This window comes from Colletotrichum paranaense (genome assembly GCF_030867605.1).
Source record: "Colletotrichum paranaense strain IMI 384185 chromosome Unknown Scaffold_4.1, whole genome shotgun sequence".
Classification (NCBI taxonomy): Eukaryota; Fungi; Ascomycota; class Sordariomycetes; order Glomerellales; family Glomerellaceae; genus Colletotrichum; species Colletotrichum paranaense.
This window is the reverse complement of record NW_026848962.1, coordinates 507,416-534,988: the sequence shown is the minus strand read 5'-3', so window position 1 is coordinate 534,988 and position 27,573 is coordinate 507,416. Positions and strand designations below refer to the sequence as shown.

Here is a 27,573-nt window from a genome sequence, read left to right as displayed (position 1 = left end):
TTGAGTTCTGGGGCAAAATGTGTTTGGCAAGGCTTAATTTGCAATTCCTTCTTACATGAAGTCTGTCTATGAGTTTTCCCCCTCGAAACAAAGAAAATATGAAGACAAAAAAATAAGTTGGAAATCTCAAAAAGTTCCACTGAACCCCAAAGACCGATGTGATCCCTTTTCCCTCTAGTGTACAATGAGTAGGGGGCTGTCCGTCTCTTAAGTAATAGCAAACTCCGTAAAACGCCGGCCAGTCTCCCTGTTCTAGTGGTATCATCAGTCTTCTTCTTTTCTTACAAGTCTTATTCTTCCTCTTTCTCTTCCTTGCCTTCTCTGGCCTCCCTATTTCGTCTTCTTCTTTAGCAAACGCAAGGAAAAGGTGTCGTGGTTCTGTATAGATGGACGTTTCGTAGCCCAAGAAAGCCATGAGCATGGTCGTACAGCAGAAACTGTGACGGCTGATATCTCGCGGGCGGTCGTAAGTAATCGAAACCCCCAAAAGTCGTTCAAATGACCTCGTTACGCTCGAATCCCTGTGCTCTCAGTGCGGCGTTGGGCTTCTCGCCGTCTTTGTACTCGCTGACGAACGGGTTCGGGTCCTCCTTCTGGTTGAGGTTGCTGAGGGTATGGTTTACGCCTCTGTGAACGGCCTCTGCAATTTTGTGTTAGCCCAACATCATTCATCTTCTTCCTCCTCCCGTCTTCAGGAGGAGATATGAGGTAAGAAGATACGCACCATCAGCCCTGATGTACAAAATCAAATCCTTCATCGTCCTCTGGCCCTCGGGAATCTTCCAATACTGCACGGCGATATCGGGGATCACGAAGTTCGGATCGGACCACTTGGGCAGCAGGCCCTGGTCGATCTCGTAGAGGCACCGCGTGTACGTGTGCACGGCCTCCTCCTCGAGGTACCCGACGAAGCGGTGGGTGATTTTGGGGGAGATGAGGTACGACAAGAACATGCCGTTGAAGAAGACGCCCTGGGCGCCGAGGATCATGACCTTCATGAACCAGCCCGGCTCCGACATCTTCATGAACGTCAGGAGGTGCATGCGCTCGTTGAAGCTCTCCTCGAGGAGCGTCTCGATCCAGCCGTTGTCGCGCTTCATGCGGCGCAGGCTGCCGAGGTGGCGGAGCATGCCGGCGACCATGCCCGGGACTGTTTTACGGTTGCCGGTCAGTCTTGTACTTCTCTACGTCTACAGAGAAAAAGAAAAAGGGGGGCTTACCTCCGGCAATACTCTCCAGAAAGATGAACCTCACCAGCCACTGCGCCTCGGTAAGCGGCTTATCGGCCACCAGCGACGTGGTGGGATTCTTCTTGTCGACCTGCTGCTCGGAACCCAACCCCGTGGCGCGGTCCATGAACCACCGCGCGACCCGTACAAACTTCCACGCCGCCCAGTCGCCGACGGTGCGCGGCGCGCGGTGGTCCGGGACGATGTCGTGCATCTGCTGCTCCGTGTACCCCGGGTGCGGCCACGCCGGCGCCGTGAGGCGGATGTGTTCCGTCTCCTTGGCCGGGAAGAAGTCGCGGAGCTGCGTCGCTCGCGTCGTGGAGAAGGATCGGCTGGTGCTGGGGGTCACACGTTGCTGGTGTTGCTGGAACGAGGCGGCGGTGATGCGGAGGCCGGCGAAGGAGGTTGTGGTGGTGGTGGTGTTGTGGAGCGCCGCAGCGGCCCGGACGAGATGGGCTGCTTGTTTCGGCGCGCAGAGGCTGGTTGATGCTCTTGATGATAGCATTGGGAAAGGTGTGGCAATGTAGATTGTTTTGGTGTAAGTCGGGGTGTTGTGTGTGTAAGCCGAGTGACCAAATCTAAGAGTGATGTCAGGATATAGTGATGTCAAGAATGTACTTGAATACTGGTGATGATGGAACGAGAGTCGTACGGCCTGAGGAACGGCTCACGGCCCAGAGTCTTATATACCAATTGGAGGGGTGGTGGTTATACATGGTCGTTATTGATACGGCGATGAGTGTGTGTGGGTGTGGGGGGAGGGTGCGGGAAGGGGAGCAGCAAGCAAAACCTGTCAGATGGCAGACATTACACAACGGCATGAGCCATGGTCAGGGTATCCAAATCTGAATTGTCGGCGAGGATGTGATTACCCAAGCCGACGAGGAAGAATAGGAATGGAGGGGGGTCCTCGACGAAGAGGGATCGGGTAACCCAAGCCCCCATGGAAGAGAGAGAAAGGAACCTGATGTAAGAGCCTCAGGGAGACTTGTGATCCATGCGTTGGTAGTCACAGAAAAGTCGCCGAGAGGACGCCGCCGACAATAGGTACGCTAAGGTACAGCAAGTAAACGGCAGTGCAAAAGCGAGAGAAGGAAAAAGTCAATTAGCCTTTCTGGTTCCGCATTCTCTTGTCTGACGTCTTGCGGTCCCGATGTTACGGATACAGATGGGAACGCCGTCTTAGTGGGGGCGCAGGCGCGGGCGTCGGTAAAGCAATGCAGATTGGATTTGCAAAGGCCGCGGAGACAGGGATGCCAGTGCGCCGTAGGGCGTAGCGGAACCGACTAGGCCGTACGGAGGAGGAAGTGTGGAAATGTTGTCAAGTCAGCTGGACCAGATTGGCGGCGTCCATGTCGGGTCGCATCGGGATGTGAGTATTTTTTGTTCCAAATGCTCGACGTGCGCAGTACATCGGGCACACACAGACATGGGCTCAGCTACAGATTTCGTTCCGCTCCATTTTCGTAGGGATGTGATTGGATGGGATACTGTCAGCTTTCTGCCCTTTCCCGTCGACTCGTGAACTTTTGTTGTTGTCTCTTTTACCAGTCAGAAACCAGCCGTCGTAATACAGAGGGTCGTATTTTGGTGTTTGCTTACTATTGCTTGCAGCTGCAGTGGTATCTTGTGTAATGACGGAGCTGAAGTCCGTCGATGTACCGACTTTCTGCCATGCCACTTGCATATTCAAAGATACGCCCTAAACGTCCGCATGTACGACTGAACAGTCATAGAGGGACTATACAGAATCCTCGAGTCATGAAAGAGAGGAAAACCTGTCGATATCTTGCTCATTGGAGAGGTTCTAGAGTTGAACGGCGATTGAAGATCGCCCTTCATCTCCACTTGACAAGCTCTGGAGCCCGAGGAGGCCGGAGCGCCACTCTGCCAGACCAAACTTTCAAATCCCGTGTTGTTTGGTCCCTGGCAAGCTGGCACAAGCACAGCAATCTACGACATGCTCCGGGGAGCAGGGCAGAAACTTGTCACCCGACCCCGACCCCGACCCCCGACTCCGATATTTCTCTCCGGAGGTCCAAGGCCATGCCATGTAGGTCGTAACGGCTTCCTATTTGGGTAGCGTTGCTTCAAGTCCAAGATGAAAGTTACCCGCCCTTGATACGGAAATCCTCACAACGGGGACGAAATATCTGGGTTCTTAGTAATGTTTTGCGTGTCATGAATTGGGATCGATGAATTGACTCATTTGATGGATCAGAGACTGAGAAGGATCCATCGGAAATCCGCTCGTGGGTTCTGCCAAATGCCCAAATAAGGTAATGTAAGGCACGGCAGCGTAGATACCTGAGGGGCCTATCAGGTGAAGGATTTTCCTGCTGGTCACGCTGGCGCAGTTTGAGGTTGTTTTCGAGTCAATATGCGGACATCGGGAGAAGGCGGCTCTGCTGACGGGGAGCAACATCCGGAACGCTAAGGGAAGCGAGCCATGACCTCGACGACAACAATAATGCCAGCAGTACCTGAGGCTATTCATGGTGGACGATTTGTTATGTCTTACGAGGCTCCACCTTGCGTTCGCAACCCCTTCTACTGTCGTGCCTGCGCAGATTTTTCACTGTCCAACGATACACTTGGTGTACAAATGCAATACCTACAATGAACAGGCATCAATGTTGCCCTTATGCTGGACCAGCTGTCAGTATTTGATATATATTCATCGATTCATTTGTCCAGGTGGATCGTCGTCCTGACATTTGATACTTTCCATGGTGGTTGACCTTCTTCACCACGATCCACTAGGGACCGCAAGCAATGAAAGCAAAATGAAAAATCTTCAAGATGAGAATTGGGGTTCAAAAATTCCCTGGCCGGCCGAAGCCAACCAGGAGTGGTCATAGTTATAGTTTTCAACTAGCAAAAACACGATCTCGGACGAATCCTCACTGATACGCGTAAAGCCCTTGCACTCAGATGAAGAAGAAAAGGAGAAGAGAACCAGGTAAGATCGGTGGTGGGAGGCGGCCTTCTTATAGATTTTGCGAGGTGGGCGAGGTGGGCCCGCAATCAGTAAACGGTACGTACCTGAATAGGTTGCCCTGGGTGCCTTGGGGTCCCGTTTTCCAGGCAGGTATCAGCCACCAGCCTCCAGGTTCCTTCCTTTCGAATGGCTTCTGGTGAATGCCGCAGGGTTTGCCTTCTGCACGACCCACACGCAGGGATCGACCTGCCTGCCCTGAATACCAAGGTACATACCAAGACGACCTCTCACGATGCTCTGTGAACATCGACCTGAAGGCTTCGTAAGTTTACACTCTTATACACCATGATTGCTGGTGGACAATCTTTGGTAAGTGGATTGTTATCCCAGGATGCTGACCAGAATATCATCATCTCCAGGGCCCGAAATCATTTCTCTCCAGCCATCTGCCAACAACATGTTTCGCTGATGTCGTGGTTGTCCCCTTGGCGACCTGGCTTTATCTCATCATTCTATTGATTGGTCTCCCTCTATGTTTGCGCTCACTACGAGCTTCGGCCTCAGCTTTAGCCGGGCCGTCACACACGGCCGGGGCACCCACGGCAGGAGACAAAGTCGCGGTGTCAACATCAGCGTCAACATCGGTGCCGCCAGCAACCAAATCGACCTCGGTGGCCGTCAAGATTGCCAGCGTCATCTATTACATACTCATAGTAGCCATGCTGGCCATGGCATCACTTGAGATTGCCCGTCTCATCGTCGCTCAGCTCGGGATTGGTCTCCTTCCTTTCACATACGTTGGCATACTCGCCGCTCTGGTCCTCCACGTTGCTGCTGCGTCGACGACTACAACTTCATGGCTTGGCGGTCTGCATGTCTACAGGGGCGACACGCGGTGGCGATGGACTGTCAAGGGTGTCAACATTCTGTACTGGGTGATGTTGATGTGTGTGATGGCAATCAAGGTTGCCAGTCAGGCCATGGAACAGAACGTACTCGGAATTAGGACAGGTCAGCAGGCGCAATATCCTATTTCGGATTCCATCACGGACAATGCGACCATGATAGGGGTGGAATTTGTGCTGTTGATCTTGGAGTTGTTGACTATCTAATCATATCACAGTGTAATAGAAATTCTAAGAGCTGAGAATTGGGCATCAGATGGGGAGCACACCAAACTGATCATGCCTTGTGGTAGAAGTGGCGCCTTCCTTTGCAAAGTGACCGTGTGGCTGTGCGCGAGCCAAACAGAGCAGGCGCGGGGTCATTTTGGTGACTCACTGCATAGAAGTGCGGGATGTCCACGAGTCCTTCGTGAGGCCTTCCTTCCCTGAATGACTAGGCGTAATCTTTGCGAGAGGCATGACGTTGGTGTGAGTGGAATTTGACTTGATGTGGCAGCTAGTCCACTGAGGCCGACGAGGCCAAAAATGAGACTCCGTGAAAGTGTATTGATGGCGAAGCTTCCTCCGTTACCTCAGCAAAAAATGAACCAGGGTGATGGCGGGGTTGTGCTTTCAACCACCACATGCCAGGGGGTTAGGGAGAAAAAAAAAGATCTAACCCCTCCACGACGTTCAAGAAGAACCCCGCCTGCCGTTTCCAAAGTAATTAACCAGAATGTGCAACGCCAACGTTGTCTCGTTGGGCGCTTTTGTTAAAGAGCTGCGCTATTGCTCATCTTCAGCTTAATCGCAGGATCTAGATTCACTGCTAGGGTAGACAAGATAGCGTACAGTTAGGTTTCCTCATTCACTACTAGAAAGACGTACCTTAGTGAAAGGGCAGAGGGCCATCCGCCTGCCCGTACACATCATATCCAAAGCGGCATAAACACCTCACTGAATGTCTTAAATAAGAAGGCCTGCAGAAGAGACGTCTCCTGTGATGAGATGAGTGCAAGCGCCAGAGCCTTTCTTCCGTTTGGCATGCGTCCATGAGTGAATGTAAGTGGACTGGAATTCGAAGCTCCAGCGCACTCCCCCCGCTACTGGCCGTGCTGCCGCTGCCGCCTTCGGCCTGGCTGGGCTGGGTTTTCCCTTCCTCGGGCTCTCTCCTCTGACGGTCTCTTCCCAAGTTCCTGCCCAACCACAGAGCCCCCTTGTTTTCCACAACTTGTTTCCTTCCCGACTTCAGCCAGACCGGACGGACCTCCCACTCCCCAAACTCTGTCCAAAAACTTCTTTTCCGATACCAACATCTCCGGAAAGATTCCTTAAGCCGTCGTCTCGCCGCGCTCTAGATTCTTGCATCTTTACCCTTTGGCCCCGCGTTCAACATCTCAAATCTGACATCATGCCTCCTAAGAAGTGGGGTGAGTTATGCCTTGTCCCGCACTGTACCGCACCACACACGCACACAAATAATCGTGAGAGGCAAAATGTCGCGATGATCTGTCCAGTCTGGCCAGCGCAACTGCTGCCTCTCTTCTCCCCAAACGACATACTTGCTATCCATTTAGGACTCTACTAACTTCCGTGTTCCTCACCTAGACGAAGAGAGCAGCGAAGAGGAGAGCTCCGGCCCCGCTTCCCCTATTGGCGGTGCTGTTCCTATCCGCCGCAAGTTTGAAGACGAGGAGGATGAGGATGACGTACGTTAATGAAGCTACAAGACCAACCGCGTCGCCGCTCGTACACTAACTCTTTCCATAAAGGTTCTCGATTCCTGGGATGCCGCCGAAGACTCCGAGGTAGAGCGCGAAAAGGCTAAGAAGGCCGAGGAAGCAAAGGCCAAGGCTCTCGAGGAGGCTAAGAAGAACAAGAAGACCAAGGCCGAGCGCATCGCTCAACTGAAAGAGGAGCGTGCCCGCCTCGATGCCGACGACTCTGGCGAGGAGGAGACCGAGGCTGAGCGTCGTGAGCGCCTCCGCCGCACCGAGAAGGAGTCCGACCTGAAGCACGCCGAGGATCTCTTCGGTGATATCGGAGTCCCGGCCGGTCGCAAGGCTGTCCTCGCCGGCTCTGCTGTCCAGATTGATCCCAACGACCCTACCAAGACTGCCAACATTGCCTCTATGCCGCTCTTCAACCCCGTTACCAAGACCCAGTTTGAGCACCTCCGCACCACGCTGACCCCGATTCTCGCCAACAACGCCCGCAAGGCTCACTACGGCCTCTTCCTTCAGGAGTTCTCCAAGGCCCTCGCCAAGGATCTGCCCAGCGACCAGATTAAGAAGATTGCCAGCACTCTCACTGCCCTTGGTAACGAGAAGATGAAGGAGGAGAAGGCTGCTCAGGGCGGCAACAAGAAGAGCAAGGCGGCCAAGACCAAGGTCTCCGCCGTCGTCAGCCGTGCTCCCGCAGCTGACACCGAGACCTACGAGGATGATGGTTTCGGAGAGTAAGTCGATCTCTCAAGACTGCTATCTGCCATGAAATACTGACCCTTCGCTCTTCTTAGTGATGACTTTATGTGAAGCAAAAGGCAGGGTTGCATTATTCTCCCGCGCCCAGAGCTCAGCCCGTTGCATCTCAGCGAGTCTGCTCCGTGCCAACGGATCTGGCGCGGCTTCGTACCGAAGCTTGCCACAGCGACTTGGATTCAGAGCGCAAGTGTTGCTGTCGCGGACCCCGGCTGCGTCACGATGTAGATGGGGGTTCGGCATGATGAGGGCTCGTGGGCTACTGGGACTGCCGGGAAGGCCATCTGGTTTAGACTGCGAGAGATGGCATCGGAAGTGGCGTCGCCTCAAAGCAGGAATGACGCTGATCATGGGGAAAAAAGCATTCACGGTCTAGAGGGCGAAGGGCCCAGTGCATTTCGCGCATGATATCAAAGAAGCTCCCTACAGAAGGGTAGTTGTGGACAGCGTTAAAACATGATAGAATCGAATTATTCGAGTAAACTTGTGTCGTGCCTGTGCCATACGTCTGGAAAACTAGATAGTACGATAGGCTGGAGTACCTCTGTCTCTACGTCTCCAAGGATAGATGTCATCTCTATGGAGCTATCCCCAAACATTACGAGTAAGTAATGGGTCACTCTCCGTTAAGAGATGTTCTACTTGTACAGAATTGCTTTCTCAACCAACTATCCACCTATCAAATCTGCTATATTCCGTAAAGGCCTTGTCGCCTACGGGCAACTGAACAGCCACCAAACCCCACCCCCCATTCACCATTTAGGTCTCAAAGAGCAATAGCACCCCCAGCTTACTTTGAAGGAATCATGGTATTCCGGTGGTTGAGTCTCACTCGACTAAAGCAGCCGCCCGCTTTCCTCTCGTCATTCCTTCTTCTCTTCCATCGAAGCCCGAGAGACAAGATACCCCGAGACCTATGGGTTTCCAAATCCAGGTATTTCCGTAGACCACCTATAGAAGGGGGAGCAGTCCTGTAGCTAGCTGTACAGCTTCATGCAACCGACAACAAGGGTCCGCGGGGAAAAGCTTTGTGGAGAAGTGTAGTGTACGTTTGTGGTTGCGACAAGCGTCGTCCGGGATCCTTGACGGTACGCGAGTTTGATATTCATGCGGCGCGCGTCATGCTGCCAGCGAATGATGTTCATGCCTTGAAGTTATCTTCCGAGTGACTCACAGCGTCGAAAGACGACTGTGTCCAACATGTCAACATCACGAGCGACGCGTCTTTGGTCAAATGTACATTGTCAAAAAAGGGGTATCAATTATTTTGTTGTTTGCTCTTCCCCGTATACCTCATGTTCGCCGTGTAAAACGCCTCGTCTCCTAGAGAATAATCCCAGAGAAAAAAAGAAAAAGAATTGAGTGGTTTGATGGAACCCAATACCCCTTCTTTCCTCCTGTGCAGAGATGTTTGTCCTTTGTATATGTACATGATGGTTGTTGTTTCCTCCCTTTGTCCATCTATGCAAGATTTGTAAAAGACAACGCCTCCCGTTTTCGAATATCATGCGCTCATTAAAAGACAGCCGTGCTCACGTAGAGGGCAGGAAAACAAGAGAAGAAGCCAGGGGGGAGAGGAGAGGGAGTTGAGAGGGTAGGTTTTTAAATGACATTGCCTGCCATGCCCATAAAGAGAGCATGGACAGCCAGAGACAGAGTCCAGAAGCCGACCTTTTTCAGCCGACGAACGCGGCTTTGCTGGTCCTCAATGTCGCGTGCAAAAGCCTCGTAGGTCTCGGCCGACATGTCGTCCATGAGACCGCAATCAAAAATGGACCAGCTGCCGTCGAAATCGGTGTGGCGCTTGACAATGCGACAGTTGATCGGGATATATGTCTTCTTAGCGTTGATGTAGGCCACGATGGGGCGAACGAGCGCCTGGTTGATGTAGGAGATGTCTTTCGTGAAAAGGGGCACGGCGGCCTTAACATCGTTCATGTGGATCCGGAGATCCATGATTAAATATCTCCGGTCTTCTTCTGATGACTCGGAAGAACTGGAGGGGTCGGAAGACTCAGCGTCTGTGGGCTTCTCGGGGACTTCTTCGGTGAGCTCTGGCATAGCTTGGGAAAGATGGCCCTTTGTAGGTGTAGATCCCCAGAGATCCGAGGCGGAAGAACCCACGATTTTGATGTCGAGCAGATCCTTCTGGAGCAGACGCATGCGGTTGGATATCACGACGTCTTCGAGCTGGTCGTAAAGATCCGACATGGCTTTGGTGATGCCATCGTCAACGTCCGCGGGGAACATGACATCTGCGACGATGTCGACGTTACCCTCGTAAATCCAGCCGAAAGGTCCCTCTACACCACGGTTGAGGTGGTCGATTTTAAGACCATCAATACGCAGGCGGCTGAACTTCTTCCAAGCTGCCGGCTCGCCTACATCCTCTGCCATGTCTCCGTTCTCGCTAGCGATAGTACCGTGTACTTGACGGGGGTGAATGGTGAACAGAGAGCCATCAAATGATCCCGACATATGGGTTGCCGATAGGAAGTCGTAAAAGAGCCACTGTTTCCTGAGCTGTGGCAATTCGCAGGAGAAGATGCTGACGGAAAATGGTCGGAAACCCTTGGGCTGGTGAACAGTAACGAGAAGATCCTCGAGTTTGAAAGAGTCGATCTCGAAATCGCCGGGCTCGTGGGTATGGCGGTAGGATAGAGGGTCGACCACCTCGTCTGACCATTGCACAGACGTGCGATCAACGACACCGCGAACGCCCTTGACCTCAACATCCTTCAGGAAACCCTTGCCGTTCCACCACTTTAAGAATGACAGTGTCACATTGACCGTTGCGATCGACACGTCGTATTGTGTGTAGTTACCATCATCCTCTTCCAACACTTGGCCGTCCTGGTCGGGCTGGTTTCCAGTCGCAGCCATGGCCGCAGCGCTCTCGGAAGAGCCCTTGCTAACCGAAGACTTGACCTGTCCTGGTCGCCGCGACACAAAGACATTCTTGAAGCTGATCACGCCATCTCCCCACTTGGGAACAATTGCCGATTCGAAGACGACCGTGACGCCTGCAGACTCGGTCAAAGAATCGCCTACCCATTTGGCAAGAGTTTCTGTACAAAACGGTGAGCAGCTGGACATGGCACAGACACAGAAGGGAGCTTACCTTGCGCAAAGACGGTGTTGATGCTGAGAATGATCAGCGAGAAAAAGGTGGTGGTACCGACCAAAATCCAGACTAGATGACCAAACAGGAACCACGAAACGAAGGCGCCCCATTCATCAATATTCCACGGCCGCATACTCCTGATAGACGCCCACTTGAATCGAACCTTCATTCGACCCAGGAAGCCGTTCGCTGCGGCCAATAGCTCATCCCGGGTGGGCCGGTGCGGCATCTTTGGAATGTGCAAATATTTCGACATGGTGGATGCGATCGATTCAGCGTCAGGGTCCGGTGCGTCTGGCTTGCCCTGCTCCCCAGCCTTGGGGATATCCTGCTTCGTCTGGGTTGTCGAGCCCTTTTCCTCCTGCATTCCACTCTTGGAGCTATGGTGCCTCCTTTCGGCCGGGTTCATGGCGCCCCTCGAATCGGTATGTATGCCTCGTCTCCATGCTTGCCGGGCCAGTTGGTAGACATTTGATTTCTTCGTCAGACCGGCGTTCGTAGCGGATTCCGCAGCAACTGCGCAAGCTGCCGATGCTTGCGTGGGCGCGAGTTCGGTGGTAAACCCAACCAGCAGCAGTCCGCTGCCTGTATAGCTTCGTCGCGCATTGTGGATGTTCGGCCGAGGAAACGAGTATTGTGACCCGGAGTGTATGGACCTTCTGAAGGTGTTCGGCCTAGGGAGGGAAGGGTTGACTGTAGATTGACCTGCTTTTAGACAGGTATTTCTCGTCGTCGCTGTCGTGATGGTCGTTCCTCGCAAACCCAGAGTCTGCGCCGATCCACAGGCGCAAGACCAGAAGCGACGCCCAAGAAGAGTCGACGGAGCGTTAGACATTTCTCAAGCTCATCCTGTCTCTTGGTTGAACAGAGAGACAGCAACAAGAAGCAAGAGCGAGGAGGGAGGAGAAACAACCCTGTTTATTTACCGCAGCAACAAATGAACCAAAGAACAACACGGTCAGAGGGGTTGAAGCAAGGCAAGTATCGAGGGAGGCACGGCAAATGTTAGCACATTTCATGCGCTCATGCAGAAATGACTGAGATGCAAAGCTGGGCCAGGGAAGGGCAAGCCTGTGAAAAGTCATCCATGACGCGCTACCGCAGCTCTAGGTACCTCGCTGAACCCGGCTGGACCCGTTCCAAAGGCACCTTACGTATGGGGCGTCCGCGCTTCCAGCAGAAAAATTCAGAGGCGCATCATGGCCCGTGCCTCGAGCCTGGGCCCAATGCTGGTCCTGGACCTTCAGGCCTGTTGCTGGCTTGCTGACATAAGATCCGCAAAGGCCTAACGGTGCACGGTGCTAAAGTGCTTAGCCCATCAGCACCCCGGGGCCTTATCGTCTTATCGATAGCGAAACACAAAAATTTGGGAATTCGGCGATTAATCGATACTGGCTCACGACTGGCACCCGCCGCTTTTTTCTTCACGACCGCCTGCCCACCCCGCCAGACCGACTCGGCTCGATAGCACACAAGCCAAAGAAACATCACCACCACCGAAGCGATACATACACCCTCGATTGAATTTGTTGCCTTTCTTTTCGACTTCCTCGATATCCTTCGGTAACCGGAAATAAAAGAACCTGCCCAACATGCCTGCCCCGACCGCCAAGCAGGTAGAGGTTTCTGCCCCGCCAATCGAGGCGACCTTCCAAGAGCCTCAGCAAGACGAGGAGCTTCTCCTCGATGCGCCGACCCTGCCCGAGGAGATGGATGCGATCCTGCCCAGCGTACCGCAGAACGGAGAGGAAGGCGAGATGGTTGTCGACGAGGAGAACCGCCCGCGCTTTGCGCCCGCCAGAGACATTGTGCGACAGACCCTTTCCTGAGATATAAGAGAACACTGGGAAAAACTAAGACGTTATTCGTGTTTCCAGGACCCCGTCACCAGAATAGAGACTCGCAAGGTCCCCGTACCTCCTCACCGTTTCACCCCGCTCAAGTCTTCTTGGCCCAAGAGTACGCTTCACAGAGTTTCCTATGTCACGGCAATGACACATCTGTTTGTTCTTACTAACATTTTCTCGCTCTACAGTCTACCCCCCGCTCGTCGAGCACCTCAAGCTCCAGGTTCGCATGAACCCCCGCCGGAAACAGGTTGAGCTCCGGACCTCGAAGCACACCACCGAGGACGGCGCCCTGCAGAAGGGCGAGGATTTCGTCAAGGCATTCACCCTGGGCTTCGACGTCGACGATGCTATTGCGCTGCTGCGTTTGGACGACCTTTACAGTAAGCCAGATCCGATCTTTCGTCCGAATACTTGGGCAGGCAGCTAACAGACTGTCTAGTCGAGACTTTTGAGATTCGCGATGTCAAGCAGGTTATGGGTAACGAGGCGCAAGGCCGTGCCATTGGTCGCATTGCAGGCAAGGACGGCAAGACAAAGTGTATGGACAAATTCCAAGTTCTCAGAGAGGCCCCCTTTTTACTAACATGAGACTTATGCAGTCGCCATCGAAAATGCCAGCAAGACCCGTATCGTCCTGGCCGACAGCAAGATCCACATCCTCGGCGCATACAAGAACATCCACATGGCTCGCGAGTCCATCGTCAGCTTGATTCTCGGAAAGCCGCCTTCCAAGGTCTACGGCAATCTGCGGACGGTCGCGGCGCGCATGAAGGAGAGATTCTAGAGAAGAAAAGTAAAAAGTAAACAACAAAATTTGAGGGAAAATCATCCTCAGCTTGGACAAATGACAAGGACAAAAAATGAAGAAAAAGGCTTCAGGGGAGGAGAGGGAATCATGGAAGAAAAGACTTTTCGTTTTTTGGTGGGTTAATGATTGGCATGAATGGCATCCTATCATGGACTTCTGGCGTTGTGGGCATTTTAGAGAGGTTCCAAAAACTTTTCATCTAGGACTAGGGGACAATGAACAAGAGATTTTTGTCTCCGTGTGATTTCATGAAAATTGAATGTGACATGTATGTGCTAGTATACAGTACTACAGAGTGGTCATATATAAAGATATTTGCAAAGGGTGGGCTATTCTATATACTTACCTGCCTACGTGGAATAGAAGCAAGAGCAAATACAAATCAAGTGGATGTTTTAAGATCGCAACATCTGATCTTTGTGCATGTAGAAGTGCTAAATGATTGACATTTCGATATTAATATCTGTCTTTGCGACTAACAGCAAGGCTTCCGCCGTTACTCTGCGAGATTCCAACGTTTCTTCTGGACAACCTCTATCAAGCTGTTGCCGAAAGGAGATGCTAATGGACAATTTTGCCTATCTTGCCGCCGCAAATCGTACAGGCACAATAACACAGGGGTCAAGTATGAGTCAGACAACACAATCTCTCTCATATATCGTCAATCAAGTTACAAACATCATCGCAACCACAGCCGAGGCACAAAAAGTAAGAAATGTCCGTAATGCGTTACTCCATAGACGTCTATACGTGCCTAACCCCCCAAATCGAAGAAAGACTTTTTACATCATTGGCCACTCTACCCCGGCGGCAACCCGACTTGTCAAGCCATGCCTTTTATCCAGGCTATCTCGGACTGAACTGGCATTAAAACCTTTTTCCACTCCCCGGCTTTTCCTTGCTCCCTCCTCGTCTCTCTCCGACCTCGCCCCTATCTCTCAGCTAAATGCTTCAAGCGTATTCAAATCTTCAGTCAAGTCACTGAAAATAAGAGGGTTTGTTGTTGTGTGCGTGTGTAATGTGGTGCTCATGTTCATTTCGAGCAAACAGGTTTATTACTCTCCGTGAGTAACCGCTTACTCCTCATCACCCTCACCCGCCTCGGGCACCTCCTCTGCCTCGTCGTCGCCGTCGAGGCCGCCAGAGGGGAGCTCGTACAGGCGGAGGATGGACTTGTTGGGGTCCTTGACGAGGATGTACTTGCCGTCCTGCTCGCGTCTGAGACACATGTCGGCAATGGTGCGGACGATACCCCAACCGTTGGACAGAGACAGGTTCATCTGGTTGGCGAAGTCGCGGGGCTTCCAGCCAACAACGCCGAGGATGACGTGCTTGTCGTTGGACTTGGGGTTGGCGCGAGAGACGAAACTATAAAGAGTGTGTTAGCATCGTGCTCGGTGGTTTAAAGGCGATCAGTTCAGAAGAGATAGAGGAAAAAACGTACCCAAGCTTCATGACGTCGGCACGGGCGAGGATGCTCTGCACCGTCCACCTGGCGAGCTTGCAAGAGTTGTTCTTCATCTCCGTGGCGACGACGGCACCGCGCTGGGAGACGAGCTTCGTCCGCCAGTCGAGGGCGCCACCGCTGCCCTGGGCCTTGTTGTCGAACTCGTTGAGCGCGTGCAGGGTGACGAGCTGGTCGTCGCCGCTGATGGCGTTCTTCTGGACGGCGTCGACCTCGGTACGGACGACGAGGTAGAAGTTGTCCTCCTCGCTGTTGGTGGAGAGGTCGAACTTGCGGTACTTGTAGGCCTTGCTGGCAGGCGGGTCCGTGTCCTCGGAGGCGTTGTAGAAGGGGTTGGCGTTGGCCATCTCGAGCTTCTGGCCCTCGCTCTCGACGACGACCTGGTTGGCAAAGTTGTGGTTGATGTAGGTGGCCTCCTCAGCCAGGGCGCCGGGCATGTTGAGGCTGTCCTTGGAGCCGTCCGAGGCGTCCATGGGGGAGTCGGCGGCGTTCTCGTTGACGGTGACCATGTCGAGCGCGGCGTTATCGCGCTTGTCGAAGAAGACCTTGTTGCCCTGCACGGAGATGACAATGTCCCAGGGGTAGACGGACCGCGGGGAGCACATGAGCATGGAGAGAATGCTGTCGGTGGCGAAGATGGAGGCCTCGTCCTTGTCGGCGAGCTCCTGGATCACAGGATCGGAAGAAGTCGTGACATTGTACGCAGCGCGGTCAATGGCGTTAAGCTTGCGCTCAAAGCCCTTGACGGCGGGCTTGTCGTAGGAGCGGTCGTAGTTGTAGACGAAGCCGTAGGCGTCAATCTCCTCACCCTCGTCGGCGTCCAGGTTGAGCTTGGCGAGGCGGTTGTAGTCAATCTCCTCGAGCAGCTTCCAGTCGGCCTTGATGTTAACACTGGCGTCACGGTTGCGGGCAGGCTTGTCGTAGTCCTTCCAGCCGAAACGGCGGCCACCACGGCCACCGCCTCTTCCGCCCCGTTCAAAGCCTCCTCCGTAGCCTCCGCGGCCGCCCTGCTGGCCACCACGAGCGACGGTCGTCCGGCCACCGCGAGCGGTCTGAGCGGGACCTCCACGCTGGCCGCGGCCGCGGGTGAAGACGGCGCCACGGCCGAATCTTGTCTTGGTGCTGTCGCGGGTGTTGCTGACGACGGAAAAGGTGGACTCGTCCTCGGCGGGAGGGGCGTTGAAGGAGATGGCGTGGCCGGCACCGTAGACTTGTTGGTCTTGAAAGGAAGCGAGAGAGTTAGCGACGATGTCGTCTTCGTGGAGGGTTTCGTAGCTGAAGCTAGAGGAGGAAGGTGACGCTTACCACGGTAGTTACGGTTGTACTGCTGTCTGCCACCACGTCCGTCTCTGTCTTTGCCCTCGGAGGTCCAGTCGGCCATGCGACCAAGCTTGTCGCCCTTGGAGAAGGGCGCATAGGGGACACCGTTCAAGGTAGTCTCGGTGGTGACGGGCGGGCCCCAACCATCGCCGGCCGGGCAAGTCTCGACGAGCTTGACCCAGTCCATTTCCTGAGCCATGATGAAAATGGTTTTTCTTCCTTGGCTATTGAGGTCAAGTCGAAATCGAAATCGGTCTAGCTGTGCGTCTTTCGGTAGGGGGAAAGGGGGGTGGCAGCAGCGCTTTCGGGCTTCTGAAAGATGGAAAAGTCGTCAAGGGTTTGGGTGGTGCACACCTCCTCTCGCCGTTGATTTTCGTCGTTCGGATTTGGTGGGGTGAACTTTGTGGGGCAGAGCGGGCAAAATTTCAAAGTCTTGTGTTTCGACACCTGGTGGCGACTGACAGCCACTCGTTTCCACGCGACGCGGGGCCACTACCAGCCACGACCAGCTGCATCGTGGCCGCGGAACACCACCACCTTACGCCTGGTCTGCTCACAATACACAAGTCGTCGCTTAATACATCTCATAGCCTGATTCAAAGCTCATGCTTTCACGATATTCTCTTAAGGCTTTGGAAAAATGTACATATCATTAAGGCCGTGGTATCAAAAGTAATCCTCCAAGATTCCCAGAATACGCTCCAAATGTTTCTAGTTTGGGCCTCTTCTCACACCAAGTCATGCATTCAGAGATTCACTGAATCTCCTGATGAGGTGCCCCTATCTCGTTACCCGAGTTCATGCCAGACGGTCCTAGTAGGCGTAGTTCATCATTTCCGGTCCGGAGCAGAAGACGTTCTCCAATGCGTCCCGGACCTCGAATTCCTCCATAACGGCACCAAAACTAAGTCACGATCAGTTTGAGCCACATGAGATGTGAAGAGCAGCATATATACGTACCCGTAGCATCGGACCTTGTCCTTGAGCTCGTCAGTGAGCTTCTGGAAGTCCTCGGCACGAAGCTCGTGAGCCCTGGGGTGGCCCAAAACCATGCCCCAAGCCATGACCGGCGTGACCTCCCCATCGAGGTTCAGTTTCTTGCTAAGATCAAGCAAGGCCGAGAGGCTGCCTTTGCTCACTTCCCACGTCCTTTGCTGGGAGTCCAGGTCTCCGTTGACATTGCTGTACCCGAACGGAATGTCAGGTGTAAGCTCCGGGAAGGGCGCCGGGGGGCATGAGGCCATCAGCGCGTGTCCGCAGGGCTCGCCGCCCATCTCGCTTGATCTCTCCAACAGCCAAGGCATGTGATTCATGCAGGGTTTCTCGAGACTGTTACATACCCTCGATAAAATCGCACTCGTCAGCAAGCTCTTCTTCCGTTCGTTGCAATCATCGCTCACACCACCCGACTCCCGATGATGTCCAGGACTTGGTGATATGACAAGTACTTTTCACTGCGGGGGAGGTGATAGGTATGCCTTCGAGGGCGAGGGATGGTGGTTATCGTACGTTAAGACGAAGTCAATGCCCGCTTGCTCAAAGTCCACACCTCTACCAGAGCTCTGCCCTTGTCTGTTTTGTTGCAGTTGCTGGCTGCCCATCTGGGGAAGGGGAGGGGGCAGACCGTGGGGGTAAGACGGACCGTGAGACGAAGGCGACACCGACGGCGCTGTCGTCGACGTCAAAGGTGGCGTGTAGGCGTTCTGGCCGTAGCTGTGGCCCGACTGGCTGGCGCTCGATGTGTAGCCTCCGCTAGGGTTGCTGACCATATCGTCACCATAGTGAGAAAGAGGGATTCCGTTCTGGACCAGGAGCTGCTTGAGTTGCCTGTTCTCCTCGGCCACCTTGTCCTTGTCTTGCGATATGTTGCTAAAGATTTCTTTCAATCGAAGGACCTCATCTTCCAAAGCCTTGATGTACAACTCTTTTCTTTCACGATGCGTACTGTCATCTCCACCGTCAGTACCCCGGTCGTTTCGCTTGATTCTCCAGCGAAATTGTTCGTCACTCACCGTTGTGCCTGTCTGTTCAATTCTTGTCGCCGAGTTAGAGCAGGTTTACTGTCGGGCTTCGGTCCTCTCCTTTTGGGTGTTTGGCCGTCTACGAATACGCATTATCAGAACAGTGTCCCTTCTGGCACGGATATATGGTCGTTCCTACCTCGCGTTGTCCTCTTTTCTGTCAGGGACTTGAGAAAGCCCAAATTCAAGGAGCTCAGGGGGCCCCGCTCCTGGTCGGAGCCAGAGCCGCCGCCACCATACTGACCCTGCGACGGCTGTTTCCCGTACTGGTCAGGCGACAACGAGGAAGCCATCGCTGCCCTCTCGTGAAGCTCGCCCACAGACTGTTTGCGTGCCGGAGACGATGACTGGTTCGGCGGAGAGCGATAAGCTGCTAAATTTCCTAGGTCAGTCATTATGTCGTTCTAGAACCATTGCAACGAAGAGAGAAAGGGCTTAAGAAGCGCAGCAATTCATGTCGTCATGTGAAAGGGGTAAACACCAAGGCTATAGCGGGGGTCTTGTCCTTACAAATACGTCTCGATTCGTGGCGTACCCGACCAGCCAGAGTAGACAATATGACTTGAAGGGCTTACCTGGGAAGATTGGATGCGCGATGGTCAGTTTCCCACTTTGACTGACAGTGCGATGCTGTGTGACGGTGGTTGTCGTCCGTTAAAGCAGGGGATGTTGCGGTGGAAAGGGATCGAGCCGTTCACGGCTGTATCATGCGCTGTGCTCTTCTGAACCACGATTATGGTTATTTGAGAAGCTCTTCTCGAATGTGAAACCCAATTCTGGCGTCCGAGCTGTCTGAGGATGCTATGCGGTTGCGACGAGGGGACGAGCAGGGCGCGGGGAGTAGATCGGTCGGGGTAGGCTGGGTAGATTAATCCGCCCTGTTTTAGAATTGTTTGACACAGTCCAGATGAAGAGGATGGATGTCGTGCGTCCGGGGGTGGTTGGACGGTTGCAGTCTGGCTTTTTCTGGCTCCGGCTCAGGTTCAGGCTCAATCAAGCAAGCTTGGGCTCACAGTTATCCTGGACCTGAGGTAATCACTGTCCGCCTAACAGCTCGGGGTTGGGGACGGGCCTGGGGTTGGTTGGGGGGTAGGGGGAGTCTGGAAATGGGTTGGAACTTTGGAAGAGGGTAGCAACAGAAAAGGGCAGAGGTGATAAGGAGAGAACGGATGACGGCGGAGCGGAGAAACCACCAAGAAGGTAAGGTAGAGAGACGGGGGGCGCGTTAAGAGCCCTTGGTTCCGTCCTTTTGCTGTGGCTCTCTGCTGTGCTGGTGGCCAATGTTTGTCGCGAATCGAGATGACAAGAGGCAGCGCCACCGCCCTCTTCTAAGACAAGATGGCGGAACTTGGAAGTCGAGAGCAGCAGGCGAACGCGGGCGGGAGGCCAAGGCGGTCGTTGGTCCAGTCAGGTCAATCAATGAAGAAGCCCAACGAGTTTTGGTACGTCGTCTTGATGAGAGCAGCGAAAAGGATGACGGGAGGGTGAATGAATATGCGGGGTTTCAGCAGCAGCAGTACGCAGCAGTAGTACCAGTAGTAGCAGCAGCAGCCCGTCACTCGGATCGAATCGATGTTGAGCCCCTCGGTAATAATGATGGCAATGAAGGGAGAGAAAATCACAGTTCGGCTAGCTAACAATAGGCGTTCGCAACTCTGACTTGGAACTGCTTAGGTAGGCAGTCTGTTGGTCTGGTTCATAGAGGCTTCCAAAGAAGACCCCGGAGACGGATCCTTGCGACAAGGCCGAATGCCAATGGGTCCCCCCCAGTCATCAAGGCTCGAAGGTACCTTAGTTAGGTGGTGCTGACTTGGCCTAGGACTTGAACGATCAAGTCCGATTTCGTTGCTTTTTCGGAATCATCGGCGGTTCCACGCACTTCTGTCCCCTTAGTTCGTCTGCCTTACCGCGAGAGAAAGAACGTCGGCTAGACTGGCAGTCTGAAGAAGCTGACGAACAGAAGCCCCCTCGAGAGTCGTCACCGGATAGGGCTATGCTATGTCGAAGAGCAACTTGAGCAGCTTGCAGGGGCGAGCTCTAGCTATGGTGAGGCCGAGGAGAAGCGGCACGCGGCATAGCGAGTACTGACCGTGTGACAAATATTGGAATTTTGTGTTGGCGCCGGTACTGACATAGGCGGGGGGTAAGCAAGGCGCCTTCCGTGGACGGCGGGCGACGGTTCCTGGTCTAGACCCTTAAGCCTGCGATCCGTTGGCGGTTGAGTGAAGACCAGCAGCGGCGTGCCCGTGGCTGGCCCATCTCTCTGTCTCTCTCACGTCTCTGTCTCTCTCACGTCTCTGTCTCTGTATCCGTACTGTAATATTGGATCATAGTACCCAGTCTGGAACCCACGTACCCAAGCTATCGAATGCTCCCAGTATCGGCTTGGCTTTGTACGAACGAACGGCCCGAGGGCAGACCGAGTATAGCTGAGAAAAGGAGGCTTCAGAAGCTTCCAAGTTCCGCCAGACCGCACAAAGTGCTGCATCGCACAAGCGGGGAGAAATGGAGGGGTTCCCATTCGCAGCTCCCGTTCTAGGTCAAGTTCACATGGCATTTGTGAGCGAATATTCGTCCACGGGTGCCTCAACCGTTATCCTCATTCCTCTCCGCTATTCACTTTCTGACAAAGAAAGAGTAGATAGTCTCAGTAGAGACATGCATCGAGAGCCTCGGGTGCGACATTCGGCCCTCCTTGCTGCTACTGTTGCTTCGTCTGCCTGGAATGCTTTCGTGTGGCTTGACTTGCTTGACTCGGCGTCCCATCCACCTACGCTCCAGTTCTCCTCCCAGCGCCGGCATCAGCTCCGTCTCCAAAGGACTGACAGTCCTCCAAACTCCAACCACGAGTCCCCAACTCAGACCCAGACCCTGAGACCCCTGGTGGTAGACGAGGGGCATGTTTGCTTGTTTGCTCGCTTATCAGAATTGCTCATCTTGGAATCGTCAGATTACCATGCACGAGAGCTCTCGCCAGACAAAAGTAGAAGCCCATACGTCCGTACGGAACGTGTCACAATTCTGACCCCTTGCTAGACCAACACTTCTCCATGGCAGACGCACACGTGTGAGCTTGCATTCTGCTAGCCAGCGGCGCGTCGAAAGTTTCTTGTTGCGAGGCAATTATCTAGCCTGCGAATCTCTGCGCGTAAATCCCGTCTCTCCAGTCTCCCATCCACACAGACCTCGGTCCAATGGCGGCGTCGACATCGGACGAGCCGGGAAAAAAGCCAAGAGTCCCTTAACTGGACCTCACACTCCAAGGCCTATTTTGAGCATTTTGAAAACGCACATACGACTGCTTATATATGCAGCCAACCTTGACACTCGAGCACCCCTCTGTCTGTGTGCCCAGTGTGCACATCTCGTCCTATGTTGAATGAAATTCGGCACGTCGTAGGGCTTTCGGTTGCCTCAATGCTGGCACTTGGACGTCTCACTCGTCCCTTCGAGACCTTCCAGGCTCGGCCCATGTGATTAACGGCCAGGAACGTGAAATCCCTGTCTTTGAGTGGTTTGGAGGGGTTTCTCACTCACATAATTGAGTTAAGCCCGCCGTTTGTCAGTCGGCCCACGGAGATCAATCATTGACCTCTGCCAAAAGTCCATGCCGTCATTTTAACCCGTTTAGGAACTTGGGCGGGACCGGACGTCTCTGCTAACAGAAGCCAGCCACAGTAGCATCGTGTTTCCTTTTCCCCAATTCCCATACTGTTGCAATCATATCCTGTGAGAAGATCCTCAGCCCATGATTGCCACACTTCAGAGCTTCCTCCTCGTTGGCAGCAAGGAATACGGCTGTAATTGTGCTCATCCACTGAACGCGAAGAGGAACGCGCATCTTTGAGACGAGTGAACCCCGGATCATCGCCCACTCGTTCGAAACCTTCACCCTTGATCTGCTGGCCTAAAGGTCACGCGCGCACGCGGCTCCCTTTCGAAACATCCCTTGGTCTAGGGCAGGGTGTCTTGGGTTGTAGATCGGTTTGCCGCGCTTCGGCTCGCTCACTAGACGGCCAACCTTAATCTTTTCTTTTGGGACGTCGCCAGTTGCGAAAGAACTCAGAGTGTCATCATTTTCGTGCATCGATTCATCTTCCTACGCCTCGGTCTCGGATTCCACTAGAGTGAGCTTTGACGATTGAATCCTCAACGGCCATGGCTGGCCACGGCAACGTGCTCACTCACTTCCGAGGAGCTGCCATTCTAGCTCCGTGGGTTCTTTGGTTGCTTTTGGCAGATACCGCCATCTCACTCCAGCTCCCGCTGAAATGGCTCGCTCCGGACTTCGTGTACAACTCCTCGTCACGGATCGCCGAGACAGTTTGGTACTGGATCCAGATCATCTTTGAAAGATATAATGGCGCCAACATTACATTTTCCGGCGATGCCCTTCCCCGCGGGGAGTCGGCTGTAGTAGTCGCCAACCACGTCGGATGGGCGGACTTTTACATGATACAAGCTCTCGCGATCAAAGCCGAGATGCTAGGCCGTTGCCGTTACTTTGCCAAGATCCAGCTGCGGATAGTTCCATTTCTTGGTTGGGGTCTATGGGCGATGGGTATGCCCATGGTGAGTCGTAACTGGGCCAAAGACAAGCATGAGCTTGACAGGGCATTCTCGGGTATCGTCAATAGGCAGTGGCCGACCTGTAAGTGCATCAGTTAATAGTTTTTCCCGTTCAGGGCGGACACCTTACTGATGATGATAAATAGGGCTCATCAGCTTCAGCGAGGCCACTCGTTTCACACAGAAGAAGTATGAGCAGTCAATCGTCTGGTGCAAGGAGTCGGGTCGACCGCAGCCTATGCATTTGCTGTATCCTAGGACGAAAGGATTCATTACCACCGTCCAACACCTCAGGAAGGCGGCCCACGTGAAGGCCGTGTACGATGTGACGATTGCGTATCAGAGGGGAAAAGATTTCCATGCGGCGCCAACCATGTGGGACACTTTGAGCGTGCCCGGGTTGAGCTCTCGACTTGGATACAAGTTTCACGTCCATGTTCGCAGGTTTCCCCTCGAGACTCTACCGACGGATGACGAAAAGCTGGCAAAGTGGCTAGAGAATCTCTGGGTAGAAAAGGGGGAATGGCTGGATGTGAAGAAGGCCGAGTGGGCTTCAATGACTTGAAGCTCTTTGACACGGTTTTCACGGCCAAGCCGGGGAACCGTCTTGGAAAAGTGAAGATTGGAAACAGCATGTACTCCGTCAGTATACACGTGACGGATAAACAGGTCGGCCATAGTATCAGGAGATGGAAAGTGCCGCATAAGGTAGTGTTTGAGGCAGTCACGTTACTCCTCCCCTTTGGAGCGGCCATATTACGGAAAGCGCTCTGCAATGGCCTTTCCATAATGTAATTAAAACTTATCAATCAATCCTGCTGCTTTCGTCTGATTCCCTGATGACTTCTACGCTTGTTCTAACGGGAAAGAGACGACTATTCTCAGATGCCGGGCATTGATATTGGTTCGCTATTCGGGCCATCACGACAGTTGCGACTACGCAACACTCTTGTGCAAAAGGTTCGTGACGAGGGCGCACGCAGAGACTTCCTTATACTCAAGATATGGGTGAATATTTTATGACAGCAAGGCTCCGTCCCGTTCCACGCAGTCGTAGATATTGTGGCACACATTCATTTCCAATGCTGGCAAGCCTTCTATCATGATCGTTGAAGTGTTGGCCAGCAGTCATTGCACAGGAATTAACTTTGCCGCTGGTCAATGAATAAGTTCCAACTGACTAATGAACGTTGTTGGTTTTCTCACTTCTGCAAGGGGGCCAGTCGAACAGGACTAGGCCGTTCGAATACGAACCACACAAGGATTGCTTCCCTCGCACAAAGCTAGGGAAGTTTCGTTGGATCAATGTTGTCATGTGTGATTACGACCACAGCTCCCACAGCTCCTCATATTACGTCTTAATGACGGACGATCATGCTCATTCTCGTCGGTCCAGTTAAGCCGAGACAGGCTGATGGTCTTATCTTGTTGTCGAATCATTGCCTTGCCGCTTCTGTGTCACCTCGAGCTTACCGTACGTACCCATTTCCTGAATGCCCCGGCGTTCTATGAGATGTTGCTGGATCACATGTCGCGCCTTTCGAAGGAACCCTTACATGATATCTGCATTGGCAAGTGGACTTGATCGTCTCTCGAGTATCAACGAGACATTATCAAACGTGCTCGGTGTGGTTTCGTTGTTTCTCGCCATTGTTCATAGAGTATTCTCCAGAAGTCCTTGGTGTGAATGCATGCTGGGCTACATCTTGCGAGAAACAGACATGTCTAGATGACAAGCCCCAGGCTATAGATATCAGATATAAATGTGGACAGCCATGGTGGTCTTTCACATGCAACACCATCCCATTTTGTATCAAACACCCCACGCTAGATAAGCACCTTGGAAGCAGAGCCGCGTCCGCCAGGCGGGGCATCCAACCATCATTGCCAATCCTTATCTCGAGACGTAAACTATCACCACTACCAAGCAACCGTCTCATACAAGATGGTCTTATCATCCTTGACCGCATCATCCACGTGATGTTGATGGGTGTCAGACAATTCTTTGGGTAGGCTCGACTTGAAGAAACTAGCGTATCGGCCGAGACAACCTCGTTCGCCGTTCAAAGTGTAGTAAATCCGTAATCTGCGACAGAAGTCAATCCAGGACCGCCTGACTGTCCCAGAAGTCACCAGGGAAAGTACCAACACCCTTAGCGGCAAAAGGGCGTGTCGACGGCTATCGAAACCTTGAGAGTCCAGGCGCCGTATCCTGAGAGCGACAAGCGTCTCTTCCGACGACGATATCCCGGCGGCCATCGGAGCTTTAGTTTGCTTTGGATAGACTTGCCTCTGTATCTGCCTTTATTTCTGCATCTGCGCAGACTGCTCACTGCAGCCCCCTTTTCTACCCCGATTCAGCCCCTATCGAGCCCAAAAAGGTCATTTCCTGACACTCCATCGCCGCTTCCCCCTCGGCTCCCCAGAAACAATTGCAGCAATGTGAGGTGGCATCTTGTTCTGTATCCTTGGCCACCAGTAATCCTATCCTTCTCGAATTCACTTCCATTCTTAATTCTCATAGAGCGAGGTCACTTGCTTTCCAGCCGCGCAAACGTCGAGGCCCCCCTTAACGTAAAAGCTTTCTCCTTCCGGCACTGTACCCGTGCAAGGCCGCTTCACCAGACGGGCAGGTCTCCGTCGTCGAACGACTAGTTTCACAGCATCAGCATGGAAGCCGGGCCTCGAGTATTCACCGTCGGCCACGTTTCGAGTCCACTCGGGGCGGGGCCCGAACGGCCATCACGTCGCCGGGGAACGGATCACGGCGTTTCGGCGGGGCTTGGGTCCGGCCCCATCCGCCGATTGGACAGTCTCGGGGGCGGGGTTCAGGCTCATGGGCCGGATTTGGTGCTTCTCATGTGGCTGAGTGACTACCTTTGTCAGTTACTTATGTCAAGAGGAGTGCCCAGATGAAGACATTATCAATGCGTGCGAATTCCTCTCTATTCGCCGACCCGTTTTGCGGCTGTGACAATGCCTTTCACCAACCGCGAGTATGGCTCAGCTTGCCTGCTCGCCTCTACTTTGGATCGTTTTGCGGGGTAGGTAATCAGGCTGCCGACTCACAGCTGCCACCCAACCAAGCACCCAAGGTAGGACCACGTCTTCTGAGATGTCTTGATGGATTTGGAGCTGAGGCAACACCTACCTAGCTTGATGTCTCATCGACGAAAAGCCACCTGAAAAGCCCTCCATTCAATTGGAACTAGTCATACTAACATAGAATGTAGATCAACGGCGCTTGACCACATTCCTGCTCTCAGTCCACCGCATACTCGAAGTGGCTGAGCGATCTCATGGCATTTGGGATGGAGTTACAGAACTTGAGCCATGGCATTCTCAAATATACCAAAGAATATTAGACATACCCATACAACTGTCTCAGAACAAGCCATCTGTTCTTAAACCCCATATCTGGGGTATATCATCTGTCCTACTTCACTAGTATACCTGTGCGTGGCACTCCAGTAGGTAGCTGCTGCTATCATCGAGAGAATGGCACAACACACATCGCTCTCTTGAGAGAAGAAATTATCGATGCCTCCGGGAACTGGTGTGCTCACAAGTACGGCAGTAATGCGGGCCATAAAGTCATCAAAGTAAGGTAGTAGTGTCGTCTCGAGCGTTTGGCCATGAGACAGACGCGGAACTTGAGAAACTCTGAGACATGCCTATAGTGTCTCCCACTGATAATAGACTGCTAATATGTGAGAGAAACATCCATGGAGAACCCAGCTCGGAAAGTTTGCACTGCCTACTACACATCCGCGGCTAACAAGCACAAGGTACTTCGTACCCGGATTGGCCTTCGGTAGCGAGTTGAACAGGGACAGATTGAATCTGAACGAACTCTTCCGGCCTGTAACCTCACAGTGACTGGCAGGGTCGCTAGAACCATTCTAATTTCTGGGATATAGAAATACTGTCTGAAAAGTCAATTCAGAGAATGACAGGCTGGGCAAGGAGACCTCTGTGCCTCCCAGCCACCAGGTCACCCGCCCACGTCCACTCCGCTCGACGTCGATCAGCAGAACTGACCGCCTCTGTAGATCGCGGGAGGCGTCTTTAGTCATCCCATCTTCTCACAGAGACTGAGGTTCAAGACACCTAGCGGTTGCGGGACCTTGCCAGCCTGCCGCCTCTCAAAGTGGACGGGAACGTCATGTCCAAAAGAGAAACAATAAAAAAGAACTAGGAGTTCGAGTCGGCGTTGAGCTAAGATTGGCAGAACAAACGCACTGAGAAGGGGTTTTTTTTTGGGGGGGGGGGGGGACCAAGACCGTGCTTTTACGGCCAGCTGACTTGACGATCCAGCAGGATCCCACAACCTTGTAGGCGGAAGAGAAGCCGGAGCTGGGTCTGTCTGACGGTCTGTGGCATGAAGCCGGGCCCAAGTATGGATCTGGGGTAATTGAGGCTTTCTCCCAACCGCCGGCGCAGCGGCTGCTCTGAAGTCTGACTTTCAGAGACAGAGAGACATGCAGTAGCATGAGTCGTTAAGGTTGTCTGGGGTTGCGGCAAAGGAGGGGGCTAATTCTAATCGGAAAACTCTCGCCGTCTGAGCTTCTGGCATGTTTGGGATGGCGTCCCGTGGAATTTTTGGACTGATAGCAGGCAGGGTCGCGAATTACTCTCGCTTCATTCATTCCGGCGCTGAACTCATTGGGCAGAGAAAGACAGTGCTTTGTGCTTTGGACGAACAGTCTACTCGACTGAGCAAGGTAAGCGAGTTAAACCAGTCATTCCTTACCTAGCACTCCTAGGTAGGCGTTATAGAGGACTTTGCAATGGATCATCATCGATATCTGAGCTCTCTGCCGATAGGAGAGAGGAAGAGGTGATCAGTAGACAAGAAAGACTGGCAGCTCGATTAGTTGGA

At 53.3% G+C, this 27,573-nt stretch overlaps 9 protein-coding genes across 9 annotated transcripts; 4 read left to right on the top strand and 5 right to left on the bottom strand.

Annotated features, from left to right (window-relative positions):
- Positions 1-494: 494 nt before the first annotated feature.
- CPAR01_05153 (alternative oxidase) lies at positions 495-1,734 on the bottom strand (the record flags this gene model as incomplete). The annotated part of the gene is made up of 3 exons (XM_060489432.1): positions 495-640; positions 725-1,150; positions 1,221-1,734. 3 exons carry the CDS (start codon positions 1,732-1,734, stop codon positions 495-497), a joined length of 1,086 nt encoding a protein of 361 aa, XP_060350898.1.
- A 2,781-nt stretch (positions 1,735-4,515) lies between these two features.
- Positions 4,516-5,282, top strand: CPAR01_05152 (uncharacterized protein; the record flags this gene model as incomplete). Its single annotated transcript, XM_060489431.1, has 2 exons — positions 4,516-4,539; positions 4,590-5,282. 2 exons carry the CDS (start codon positions 4,516-4,518, stop codon positions 5,280-5,282), a joined length of 717 nt encoding a protein of 238 aa, XP_060350897.1.
- Positions 5,283-6,465: 1,183 nt separating this feature from the next.
- Positions 6,466-7,516, top strand: CPAR01_05151 (translation initiation factor eIF3 subunit; the record flags this gene model as incomplete). Its single annotated transcript, XM_060489430.1, has 3 exons — positions 6,466-6,484; positions 6,663-6,763; positions 6,827-7,516. 3 exons carry the CDS (start codon positions 6,466-6,468, stop codon positions 7,514-7,516), a joined length of 810 nt encoding a protein of 269 aa, XP_060350896.1.
- Positions 7,517-9,136: 1,620 nt separating this feature from the next.
- CPAR01_05150 (uncharacterized protein) lies at positions 9,137-11,493 on the bottom strand (the record flags this gene model as incomplete). Its single annotated transcript, XM_060489429.1, has 2 exons — positions 9,137-10,602; positions 10,656-11,493. 2 exons carry the CDS (start codon positions 11,491-11,493, stop codon positions 9,137-9,139), a joined length of 2,304 nt encoding a protein of 767 aa, XP_060350895.1.
- A 757-nt stretch (positions 11,494-12,250) lies between these two features.
- On the top strand, positions 12,251-13,292 carry CPAR01_05149 (pre-rRNA-processing protein PNO1; the record flags this gene model as incomplete). The annotated part of the gene is made up of 5 exons (XM_060489428.1): positions 12,251-12,466; positions 12,536-12,617; positions 12,694-12,888; positions 12,948-13,046; positions 13,108-13,292. The coding sequence occupies 5 exons, from the start codon at positions 12,251-12,253 to the stop codon at positions 13,290-13,292; spliced, it is 777 nt and encodes a 258-aa protein (XP_060350894.1).
- A 1,100-nt stretch (positions 13,293-14,392) lies between these two features.
- On the bottom strand, positions 14,393-16,300 carry CPAR01_05148 (eukaryotic translation initiation factor 3 subunit D; the record flags this gene model as incomplete). Its single annotated transcript, XM_060489427.1, has 3 exons — positions 14,393-14,684; positions 14,761-16,036; positions 16,087-16,300. The coding sequence occupies 3 exons, from the start codon at positions 16,298-16,300 to the stop codon at positions 14,393-14,395; spliced, it is 1,782 nt and encodes a 593-aa protein (XP_060350893.1).
- A 614-nt stretch (positions 16,301-16,914) lies between these two features.
- On the bottom strand, positions 16,915-18,517 carry CPAR01_05147 (BZIP-type transcription factor; the record flags this gene model as incomplete). The annotated part of the gene is made up of 5 exons (XM_060489426.1): positions 16,915-17,005; positions 17,062-17,385; positions 17,611-18,045; positions 18,114-18,201; positions 18,262-18,517. The coding sequence occupies 5 exons, from the start codon at positions 18,515-18,517 to the stop codon at positions 16,915-16,917; spliced, it is 1,194 nt and encodes a 397-aa protein (XP_060350892.1).
- A 1,800-nt stretch (positions 18,518-20,317) lies between these two features.
- Positions 20,318-21,023, bottom strand: CPAR01_05146 (uncharacterized protein; the record flags this gene model as incomplete). The annotated part of the gene is made up of 3 exons (XM_060489425.1): positions 20,318-20,425; positions 20,479-20,657; positions 20,897-21,023. 3 exons carry the CDS (start codon positions 21,021-21,023, stop codon positions 20,318-20,320), a joined length of 414 nt encoding a protein of 137 aa, XP_060350891.1.
- Positions 21,024-22,280: 1,257 nt separating this feature from the next.
- On the top strand, positions 22,281-23,256 carry CPAR01_05145 (acyltransferase; the record flags this gene model as incomplete). Its single annotated transcript, XM_060489424.1, has 2 exons — positions 22,281-22,773; positions 22,838-23,256. The coding sequence occupies 2 exons, from the start codon at positions 22,281-22,283 to the stop codon at positions 23,254-23,256; spliced, it is 912 nt and encodes a 303-aa protein (XP_060350890.1).
- Positions 23,257-27,573: the final 4,317 nt, after the last annotated feature.